The 11,631-nt window shown below is 38.8% G+C and overlaps 1 protein-coding gene across 2 annotated transcripts; it reads left to right on the top strand.

Moving 5' to 3' along the window:
• The first annotated feature begins 6 nt into the window (after positions 1-6).
• Positions 7-9,618, top strand: ADAD1 (adenosine deaminase domain containing 1). 2 transcript variants are annotated; one of them, XM_019614730.2, is made up of 11 exons: positions 7-121; positions 556-732; positions 2,514-2,681; positions 3,214-3,282; positions 3,798-3,923; positions 4,485-4,608; positions 4,815-4,985; positions 6,067-6,293; positions 7,676-7,913; positions 8,397-8,529; positions 9,391-9,618. In XM_019614730.2, exons 2-11 carry the CDS (start codon positions 558-560, stop codon positions 9,502-9,504), a joined length of 1,545 nt encoding a protein of 514 aa, XP_019470275.1. In that variant the 5' UTR covers positions 7-121; positions 556-557; the 3' UTR covers positions 9,505-9,618. The 2 variants fall into 2 exon arrangements, with proteins under 2 accessions (XP_019470275.1, XP_031408946.1); XM_031553086.1 differs by having other exon boundaries at positions 7-339.
• Positions 9,619-11,631: the final 2,013 nt, after the last annotated feature.

Here is an 11,631-nt window from a genome sequence, read left to right as displayed (position 1 = left end):
CGAGAGCTGCTCGCTGCTCGAGCTCCCGTAGCGCCGGCCGTGCTGGCTCTGGAGGAGGCGGCGGCGTGGTGGTGAGGTCCGCGTGTCGGTGCTTCCCGGCCGGCAGGGTCTTTAGCATCTGGTACCGTTCCTTTTGAGCTCCGTCAGGTTGATCGGGGATGGCCGCCAGCAGTGACAGCATGCGGAGGGCTGGGACGGCCGCCTGTGAGCCCGCAGAGGAGAAGGCTGTGCTGGTGCAGGCTCCCGCCCAGCTGCTGAGCTCCGCGGCTGTGAGGCTCAGGCTCGCGCCTTCCCAGGGCCAGCACGGACCGAGCGTCCTGAAGACGAGAGAAAACCCGGGTATAGCTTTCAGTTCGTTCGTTGGGACTGGCTGTGTAAACGAGCTGTTAGTGCTAGTGAAGGAAACTCGTGTGGCTTTGGCATTCTGCTGGGTTTCCTTGTCAGTGCGTTTTCTCTAGCGCCGAGAACTGTCTAGAAGGCATTTCTTTGTATGGTTAAAACTGTTGATGAGAGCGTTCAGTTTTTCTTTATGTTTAGTCCTTGGTCTCCTTGCAGCGATGTCTTTGCCTCGCCCAGCCCGCCCGTCCCCAGAGCCAGCAGTGGTGCAAGACGCGTGGCTGGCAGACCTCGTTGCGGGGTACCAGAAGGGCGCAGTGAACCCAGTGTCAGCCCTGCACCGCTTTGCACAGAGGTACAGCATGCAGCTTGATTTTAAAGAGACCGGTGTGGCAGGTAAATGCTTCTTTCTTTGCATACGGTTGTGTTTGAGATGATTTTGATTTTTTGGGCTAGCATTGATGCCACTAAAACAAATCATTTATTTATTTTTTACTGTTGGTTGCACTCCCGTCACGTGAGCGTTTTTTTCCCTGGGAAGTGATTGCCTTTCTCATTCTTGTGGCTGCTTGCTGCCCTTGAAGCTGTTGTGCTTTGATCAGAATCTGCTTCTAGCTTCCTGACTGAGCTTCCTCATGACTGCTGTGTTCCCAGTTTTGTGTTTTGTTTTTTTCTTCCTTTAGAAGCTGTTATTCTCCTTTGGGGTGCAGCATTTGTTTGCTGCCCTGGAACTTTTTTTTATTTTGTGTAGGGGGCAGAGTCAGCAAACCTGAGCATTCCTGCAATTTCTCTGTAAGAGAAGTTGTCCTTTTCCCTGATGATCTTTCCTCTTTATTACACTCATTCCAGCTTGGGCTGCGTTCCGAGCAGGGCTGCATATAACGTTCTGAGCGAGGTTTCTGTGCAGTAACCTTAATGCCTGCTCACCTCAATGGTGTTGCATGATGTGGGCAAAACTTTTGCTCGTTTATCTTAGAATTTATCAGCTGATGATTTGGAGGAGGGCCAGCCCTAATTTTCATGAGGAATTCCATTATTCTGCTGAAGAGCAGTAAGTTGAATCAGATGTAGTATGCTGTTGGATTTCAGTTTCTGTGAGTCTAAATCCTTTCATTCAAAATTTACTACAAATAATTGTGTGATGTGGCTAAACAGCAGTCTTTTTCCTTATTTCAGGCGTTTCAGTGTTCCCTCTATCAAACAGAGGTTCCGTATTTGGAAGTTACCTGATAACTTTCCTGAACTGAAATGTTATTTTTTTTCTGTTGCTTTTTTTTGCCCTGATATAGTTCCTTTTTAATATTTGCCCCTCTCATACCATGTGGTAGGTGTGCCTCTTTGTTACATTACCATAGAGCTTTTTCCTCATTATTTTAATATTGCTTAAGATGAATATTACTTAATGTGCGTATATTTCTGGGATTTTTGTCCCAACTCTTCTTTGTTTTTCTTGTTCTCAAATCTTCAGAAAGGTGATAGGAGAGATCTGGATAGGGGTAAGCTCTTTTCTCCCAGTCTTTACTGCTGTTATGGAGGTTTCTTACAGTTGCCAAAATTTTCTATGAATGCAGGCTGGATGACTTTACAAGGTACCTCATCAGTAAGGGAAAGTTAGCTATTTGAGAGATTGAAAGCTCTGCTCTGCAAATGTATTTTGATCTGCTCTTTTATTATTATTATTATTAAGCTATTTTATCTTGCTCTCTGTAGGCACAAGATTACTTCTTTTAAATGCATGTCTTCTCTGAAATGCAGATTATTAATAAACTTATTTGGTTGCAGCCAGTTTCTTCCCTTGCCGGGCATCGTTCTGTCACAGGTTGCCTTGCTTTAATAAAAGAGGGCTTTTGTGGCCCCTGTCAGTCACTGTTTGTCTGATGAGCTGACAATGATGGCTTGCTTGCCCTGCCTGCTGACACTTGGAGGTGGTGTGGTGGTTTTGCCAGGCAGTTCAGAAAATGTGGTGTTTTGTTAATACCTGTTAGAGCTGGAAGAGAGCTTTATGAGAAGTACAGTGAATGAATACTGTCAGGATACTCATGGAGGTGAAAGGCATTTTGTTGTAATAATCTTTTCATCTTGTACTGATGCTTGAAGTCAATCTAAGTGCATAAAGCTATGAAAAAGAATGCATTATTTAGTGTTACTAATCATGATTCTCTTTTTCTCCTTAAAAGGACACACCATAAGTTCTTATTTTGGCATTAGTGCTGTGTTGGATGGTGTTTACTACAAGACTGGATTGGGAAGAAATAAGAAGGAGTCTAAGCAGTGTGCAGCTAAATTGGCTCTTGATGAACTGCTTAAGTTGGAGTATATGGTGGCACCAGCTTCTGGAAAGTCAAGTAAATATTCAAGCAGTACCTGAGCAGAACTTGAAAAGATTTGCTTAGAGCTTTTCTATTTAAAATCCCTGTGTAGCTTTGTGAAATGCTTTGGTGTCACAACCTCTATCAGTTTTGAGTCCTTTTGGAAGTTATTTGTTGTTTAGTTGTGAAATTCTTTGCCTTCTCCATAGTATGATTTGCATCAGAGTTGTTGACACAGAAGGGAAAATTGCGGAAGGAATTCATTCATCTGTTGCACTTGATTTACTAATTGCTAGATTACAGCAGTATCAAGTTGTTCCTGAGTATGTTTGAATTTTTATAACTATGTCCTTGGCTTTGTGTTACTACTTGCAAAAGAATGAAGTTACCATAATGTTTTCCTTTATTTAAGGATTGTTGCCTAAATAGGTCTATTCTTATAAGGACTCCAGAAAAAAATCTCTAATTCTTAAAGAACTAGAAGGTTAAAGGTGCTGAAAATAGTGTTTGATCCGTATTTTGAAATTTGTATTGTTGATACCTATTGGAAGTTGTCTTGAATCCTCAGGTCCTCCCCGTATTCTGGTTGAGCCTGAAACTCCAACAAGCTCTATTGATGTTTCAAGGATCAGTTTTGGTAAGGAGTAGTCTTGTTTAGCTGTGTGATCTGAATCTATAAAGAAAATATTTTATTTTTGTTTAATGCTTCTTTTAAAATCCTTTGTGATCTGTATGAAGGTTCAGTTACTTTATACATGTTGTCTTCAAAGAATGCTGAAAGAATTGGTCACTTAAGTAGCACATGGACAAATGCTGACAGACACAACTCAAGTGAATTTCTTGAACTAAAATCTTGAATCAGGGATAGGAATAGATAAACCTTGCTGTCCTTCTTTGAAGTATCATGTCTGGTAGATGATAAACTTTATACATGTTTTTCCTAGTTTACCTTGAATAGTAAAACCATGAAGTGTTAGCAGTATTCTTATCCTTCGTTTATTCACGTCCATCCTTGTAATTGTCAGAGGCACAAGTATATGCTGGTGCTAGTGCTTTTACCACGTCTATAAATTTATTATCTGCTCAGTGCTTGGTGCTGCCTGTTTTTCCCTCTCACATTTGTGTCTTGCTGGCTTTTATTGTTCTGTTCAGAAGGACGACACCATATATATCAGAAATTTTCACAGACAGTTGAAGGAGTATTTAACAGCCTGACTGCTGAAAATCCTGAGTACCAAAGCTGTGGCAGTTCACTGGCTGCTTTCATCATTGAGAAAGGCAAGTCGGTTTTGATACGGGATACTGGGGGTTGAGCAGTCTAGCCTGTGTTCCCTAGTAGCCTTGCTTCAGTGTGTTTCTGACCTTGCACATAAACAGTGGCTGTTCTTCTTTGACATGTTCTTTATTGGTGGCTTCATCATAAATATTCAGTGTTTCAATATGCTGTCTTAAAGAGGAATCAGACTAGAATCTCGAAGGTTGGAAAAGGCCTCTAAGATACCTCAGTACCACATCTAAACGTTCCTTGAAACCTCTGGGGATGGTGATTCCACCGCCTCCCTGGGCAGACTGTGCCAGAGATTGATGACTCTCTCAGAGAAGAAGTATTTCCTAACATCCACCCCCCAACCAGACTCTAGCAAGTCTGGTTTTACCCCCTCTCCCCTTACTATCTCATTTAAAGCCTTCTCAATGAGCCCTGCCAGCTCCTGTGCTGGGATTTTTTTCCCCCTTTGAGACAGGTTATTTGGTCTTTATTTTGGTACTTACTGTTTAGTTTAACTTTGTGTTTTGACTGACTGACCATTGTATTTTATGGCATGTATGTTTTCTTTTTAGGTGGAGAGCATAAAGTCGTAGCTCTAGGAACAGGAGACTGTAATTACAGCAATGATTATTCACCTGAGGGAAGAGTGGTGCACGACAGCCATGCCATTGTTACTGCACGACGTTCTCTTCTCCGGTGAGATTCTGTGTACAAGTTGTTAACCACTACTTTTGCACTCAGTTCTTAGTTTTACTTTTTTGAGAATAAATACAAGTTCATTTGCATTTATTTAGTGTGTCCCCTTGAGATTATTTTTGAGTCAGCGTAAATGAAATGTGAATGTTTATGTATTTTTAAACAATTTAGTATCTCTTATGCCTGTTGTCACCGCTTCATTTTAGATATTTTTATCGACATCTTTTGCTGTTCTACAATGAAAATCCAGCACACAAAGAGCAATCCCTGTTTTGCACAGCACCTGACTCGAAGCTGCTTACCCTGAAGCGGAATATAAGTATCTATCTCTATATGAGTCAGCTGCCAAAAGGATCTGCTCAGATAAAAACACAGTTGTAAGTACCCAGGTATTCTCAGGGGTATTGTAATGGAAAGTTAATTAGTTTCAGTGGTGACCATGAGTGTGAAAAATATGTTACATGTTTATAAATAGTGGGGAACCCTCTGCTGAATTTTTTCGTGTTTCGAAAGCATTAGTGTTCAGAGTGGTGGTGGTAAGCATAATGTGTTGGTACACAAAATTTGTATGTGGGTTGTGATTTCAGCATGTTACCTTATTACAGATTATCTAATGATCTATTAACCTCTACTCTGAGATGGTGTTCATTTCCGCATTGAGGAAGCAAACGTGTTGGCTTAATGTCATCCTTTGCACCGCAGGGCTAGGCTGTAATCTTGAATTGTGTATGCTATGGAAAGTGTACAAAGTTGTTCTGCTTCGTGGGGAGGTGGGAAGAGGTAATGAGCAAGGCTTGATGAGCCAAATAGACTCCTGTGTTTGCCTCCATTCTTTCTAACTTTTGTTACATTCTTGAAATTTGAATAGTTTTGAGATTTAATCGAAGCAGTCAATGACTTAACCAGGTTGTTCTGAGCAGTATTATTTTGTTCTCTCTAGCAGTGGTATGGTGGTTTACCTCCTTCAAACTTGTACGGTCAAACTTCTTCACATGTGCAAGACAGCTCACTTCTTTCATACTGTGTTTTGGTGTTCAGAAAACAGTTTGCAGGCTGGAAGTCGCAGCCAGTTCATCCCCAGTTGTGCTGACTGGGGAAGCCTCTCCCACTAGAATTGCTGAAGGTTTTAGGTATTATTTTTTCTGTATCAAAACCTGCTCTTACAAGGTAGTAGTTAATGAAACTAGATGCAGTTTGCCAGCTGCTTTGTAGTGGTTTGATTGATCACATATTCTGTGTTATTTTTTCTCTTTTTGTCTGGTCTGGTCAAAGAGACAAACTCTGGGAAATGCTTTCTTCTGATAGAGCAGATTGGCTTACGTAACAAGTGAGTTAATTTAAGAATAGGTTTTTAGAAGGAATTTACTCATTTAGAAGTTACTGGGTGTTTGTGGAGAAACAGCACTTTATAATAATTTTCGAGTACTTCCTCACTGAGATTTCTTTTTTTGTCTTTAGTTGTCTTAATCCACATTCTCTAACTGCTTGCCAAGCTGCTGAAGAACTGTGTCTCCATGTTGCTATAGAAGGCAAAGTTTATCTTTCTCTTTCTTGTCCTTCTAAAACTGTGAGAGTAATCAGTATGTCAGCTAGTGACAAGTTAACAAAATGGGAAGTGGTTGGCGTTCAGGGAGCGCTGCTGAGTTACTTCATTGAACCAGTGTATATCAACACTATTCTTGTAGGTAAGCTTAATAAACTCCAGTCTTTTTTCCATGTTTTCATCTTCGTTTGATTATATTTTATAATAAAATCAAAATAGTGAACTGAATGAAGTTGTTTGTTTATTTTCCAAAGAACTGCAGAATGTTTTGTATTCACTTACTTTGGAATTGCCTTAATGTGAAACTCTGTCTCATTCTTTTGTCATTGTGTTTCTATTTAGCTATTGTTTTATAATAGATAAAATGTTAAATACTCAGAAAATATCACATACCTGTGATGAATGCTGTGTTAACTATTTGGCCAGATACGGTGACTTCAGAGTGACTGTGTACTCCGCTAATGGGAGAAGTGAGCAGTGGTGGAAAAACTTCTCTAGTACAACTGAAAACACCAAAATGCTCAGTTTTGCCCCAGGGGAGCTTAACAGCTCTATGAGAGTCTTGGTTGTTGTTTTTTTTTTCTTTCTTTCTTTCTTTTTTTTAACATTTGTTTTTCACTAGTTTCTATTGGTCATTGTAAATAGATGTCTTGTGTGGAATAGAAATTATCAAGGTGATAATGAGTCCCCGGGTTTTGTAGCATCAAAAAGACAATGCTGCTGTCAAGAGTACACATTTCTTTGTGTGATGGAATTACTAAGTATTATCCTCAAGGTTTTAATCTCTGTGCGCTTGTATTATGAGGCTTAGTACACAAGTCTCTGAGCTCCCCAGACATTGAAGCTGTGGCACAGAACAGCTGCCTGATGGGTGTAAGGAAGTTTGGGCACTCTTACTTAAAAGAAGTGATACAAAAGCTTTTCAGGTTCACTTAAGTGTTGTTCAAAGTAAATAGTAATAAATCTATAATGTTAAATAGAAGAGTAACGTATTATATGAATGTTCCTTGAAGATGCTAAGGTCCAAAGTATGTTTATTTGGTAGATATTTTACGACTATCTCTTGAGAAGCAACGGACCAAATTAAGTTAATTTAAGCAATCAGTGAAAGTGTGTAATGGAAATCTGCAGTTTGATAGTTTCTGGTGTAAAAGCCTGAGAACTTTTCTTGAGTAAGATATGTTTCAGTATGGACAAACGTTGAGTAAATTCACTAGGATGTTTCCTAATCTAGAACATCAAAGTTCTGTTTTAATGGTCCTGGTGAAAAATTACAGAGTAGCTATCACTTTGGAAAGGAGATGTCCAATGAAGATAACAGTGCTTCTGAAAGAAAAAAAAAAAAAACACAACTCAAGTTTTGCAAAACAAAAATACTGGAACTGATTTTTCAAGTGAAATCTTTTGGGGAAAAAAATGAATGTTCCAATGACCAATGGAAACAGATGGGCTCTTGGCTGCTTTATTGATTTATTTTTCGTTTGTTGATGTAATTACATGTGACTGGCTTTGTTTTTTTACTAGGAAATGGAAATTGCAGGAGTTTGAAGGGATTAGAAATAGCTATAAGACAACGTATCGACGATGCGCTCACATCAAAACTTCCAGTGCTTTACGTGGTCAACAGATCATTTACTTACTTGGTGAACACCGTACAACCAGTTCAAGTGAATGTGAAACAGAGGTCTCTTAGTTTGAATTGGATGTTGTCAGATGTGCAGCTGGAGGTTGTGGATGGGCTAAATGGAAAAGTCACTGAAAGGTCAGATTTTTTTCTTTATTCCTTACATTGAAAATGCTTAGTCTTGTTGTTCTGTGCATTTGAATATTTAGCTTTTAAGCTACATGTAAAGGCCACAGTATAATCCAAATGAGAGGGATTCTTTCTTGTATTAAATGTATGCATCCTGTACTTAGGTACAGTTTTAGAGATCTTTCAGTGACATACCGAAATGTGAAATAATATACTACGTGTTCTAGTGATTGCTTTACTTTTCAAAATACGTGCTACCGAAGAGTTCAGATGAATTCCAGTTTGAGAATTGTTCTTGGTCATCTTACTTTATAATTCTCTCAGCTGCTGACTTGTATCAACTTTGTTCTTTCAGAGCAGAAGCAACATCACACGATTAAATTCACAGAGCACTGGGGCAAAAAAAAACCCCACCCTGTAACGATCAAAGCAATATACCTGTAATGTGTTTCTTACTGAGATTTACTGTGCTCTTTGTTCTTTTACCTGTAGTTCGCCGTTTAAAAGTGGCTCTTCCATGGCAAGCCGCCTTTGTAAGGCAGCAATGCTGAGTCGTTTCAAATGCCTTGCTGGGCGAGCAAAACGAACTGACCTGCTTCAAGTTGCTACGTACCACGAAGCTAAGGTAAGCTGCGAAGGGAGAAGAAATAAAGGAGGTCTCTTAATGGCTGCTCTCAAAATCAGTTCAGTTGGCTGCGGTGACTTTCTGTATTGCTTTGTAGATTTGTGTGGGCAGATGGATTCCATTATTACCTTGTAATTTTTACCTGAGCACCTCTGAAATTGCTGTCTTCAAGTAAAATCAGTCCACTGTATCAGTCTTGACACACTTCCTATTAAAATCTTGAATACCTTGGCTCAGGATAGAAAGACTAAACAGTAAGGCTAGTTTCATACTGGAATATTCTTCTTTTTTTTTTTTTAATTACAACTTTACATTCAGTTCATACATAGGTAGATAATTTTTCTACCATGAAGTATTTTTGTGGGAGAACTGAGAATTTCATATTAAACTTTTTGAAAGCTTTTTTTTTTATTTTCAGAATATTCTGCAAGTGTGTTTTTTTTTCTTTTTTGCACTTGTGCTTTTTTTTTTCTAATAAAGATTTTTTAAAAACTACTTTAAAGCAGAATGGCTTGCTCATTGGCTGCATGCTCACATATACTTAGATTTGCATTGGACGGCATTGACTTGTTTTCTGTCTTAAAGTTATTATTGAATCTGAAGAGATGTTGCATAACATACACGTTGTATTTAACAGAGGAGTTCTCCCATTCCAATAAATGACTGAACGCACAAAAATAGCATGTTTTTAGATTCTAGAACGTTTTCCATCCTGTCAGCAATGAGCAGAACTGTAAAATTTGTAGGCTTGGCTTTCAGCAAGGCTTGTTCTTATGCGTATTATATGATAGCATTAAATAATGCAGATCACTGTAACCACTATGGTTGAGATCTTTCAAAATCCTACCTTTTTTCTTTCAGGTCAAGTCTCATTTGTATCAGGAAGCTAAAAAGTTGTTGCACAGCTACTTAGAACAACACGGTTATGGATCCTGGATTGTGAAGTCTCCACATATAGAACAGTTCACTGAATGATTGCAAGATGGATTCTATATGGAGTCCATTTTCTTTTGGTAAAAATGAGATGCTAATTAGTAAAAAGTTTAGCTGTTAGTAAAATGTTTCACTGTTGGGTTCATGTTCGCGGTTAAAAAAAAATTGTTAAGCATATGTGTCCAACCTGCTAGTTTTATAATTTTGTTGCCCACTTTTTTTTTTCTTGTTTAATAAAAAATGAAGTTTTGTTACTTACATTTACTATGTTACGTATCTTACATGCAACAAGAAAGTTGATTTTTTTTTCACTCTGTGGCCCAGGCAAGATAAAAGGTTGGACACCCGCTACAGTTGTAGAGCTTCCTACTGTCAACTTAATTGTAGTTATGAAACTGACTGTAACAGTGAAGTTTTTTCACAGGTAGGAGTTTGTAGCAGCATTGCATGTCTGTTTTGTTTTGCCTTCCAGCATCACCTCATTCCCTCCCCACACTATGGAGTCACTTACGTGCTTAAGTTCCTGTTAGTTGACTGTGCCTCAAACTTTCCGTATGCCTTTTTCATAACTGTCTTTTTGGGGGGGAAATCAGTAAAAGTAGGACTTCTTTAATAAATAGATAATTATTCCTGTGTGATATTACTTTCGGAAAGCAGTATTGACTGTCTGTGCTTTACCTGTAGGTGTCTTCTGTTAGATACGATTGTTGTTTAGCAGGGATTTATCACGTGGCTTGTAATTCACTACATACTGTTTGTGGTCTTTGTACTTCAAAAAGTGAAACTGAATTATCAAGCTGTTTTGTGACAAGCACTCTCTTCGCTAGTGAGTTTAAATCATCATAAAGATTTCAAAACTGTAAATAAAAATGGTATGATGTAGAAGTCACCAGTAACAAGGTTCCTTCAGTTTTTGGAGCTCCCTTAACACCTGTCAGATGCGATTGTTTGACACCTTCTCCCACAGAGTACTTAATTGGTGTACTTGTTTGTCCTTGCAAAATTGTCTCTGTATGGAATAGTCTGAAAAGTGTTCCTTATTGAGAGGGAAATTGCTTCCTTGTAAATTACCATAATATTACAGTGACAGTTTGGTAATGTCTGGGTGTTAGCCATCGTTTTTTTCAGACTGTTTTGTGTGTTGTGAAATACTCATATATTGATGCTAGATTCTGTGCTGTCTGTGTTTCTTTTTGTATTTCGTACAAGTTTGGGAAGCTGTTAATGTCAAGTTTCTGTATATCAGTAATAGTTGAATTTTGGTTTCTTATTGTAAGATGATTATCAAACAAGACAGTGTTTTTTTTTTCTTGAATGGCTTTTTTGACTAGCAAGTTGAATCTTCACTGAAGACAACCTTACAGCAAAGTTGTTGTTTTTTTCATGATAGTAAAATTATTTTACGTATTCTTGACAGTCTGTTAGTGTTTTATGTACTTCTGGACAGTTTCTGTATATGGTTTTCTACCTTTTGGACATGACGAAGGTGTTTAATGCTATTAAGCTAGAAGCCTTAAATATGTACAGATAACTCCATTTTCTTTGTGTACTTGAGGCATTTTATTAATTGAACAGCAAACTAAAACTTCTGTGAAACTTACGGTGTTTTTTCAAGGAGAGAAGTTCTTTTGTGAACGAGATCTGGTAAGCTGTGTATGATAGCTGTATCCTTGAGGCATCATTTAATTACAACAGCTAGACTCAGTTTTTTTATCTAGACTGTTCGTTAATGAATTAGGAGTAAATGAACAATGCGTTCAGGTAGTAAATTGATGCATATGCTGTTACCAGTTTTTCTCACTTACTTACATAGTTTCAAAAGCACTTGGAAAAGCATAGTGTATTTTGGAACAATTTCTGTTAAGGGAAAACGGGTCCTGATATATCTAAGCATATATCCAAACTCCTGAGAGGCAAGATTGCTGTTGCTCCTCCTGGCATCAGGCTGAAGGGGCATTCCTGTCAGGTACATGCATGCAGAGCATGTGTATATACCCCCTATAGCCAGTCCCAGAACTTAAAGACCAGGAGGTGAGGGTACTCTTATGAAGGCAGCACCACTGCCCTGTGGTTAAGAGCTCAGCTGTTGCTCTCTCTGGCCGAGCAGAAGGGAGATTTCTGATTAGAATGTGTCTCTGTGCAAGGTGGAGTCCTCCAGCAACTAGGCTG

Source organism: Meleagris gallopavo, chromosome 4 (genome assembly GCF_000146605.3).
Source record: "Meleagris gallopavo isolate NT-WF06-2002-E0010 breed Aviagen turkey brand Nicholas breeding stock chromosome 4, Turkey_5.1, whole genome shotgun sequence".
Taxonomy (NCBI): domain Eukaryota; kingdom Metazoa; phylum Chordata; class Aves; order Galliformes; family Phasianidae; genus Meleagris; species Meleagris gallopavo.
The sequence above is the reverse complement of the archived record's forward strand: the minus strand, read 5'-3'. Positions and strand labels throughout refer to the sequence as shown.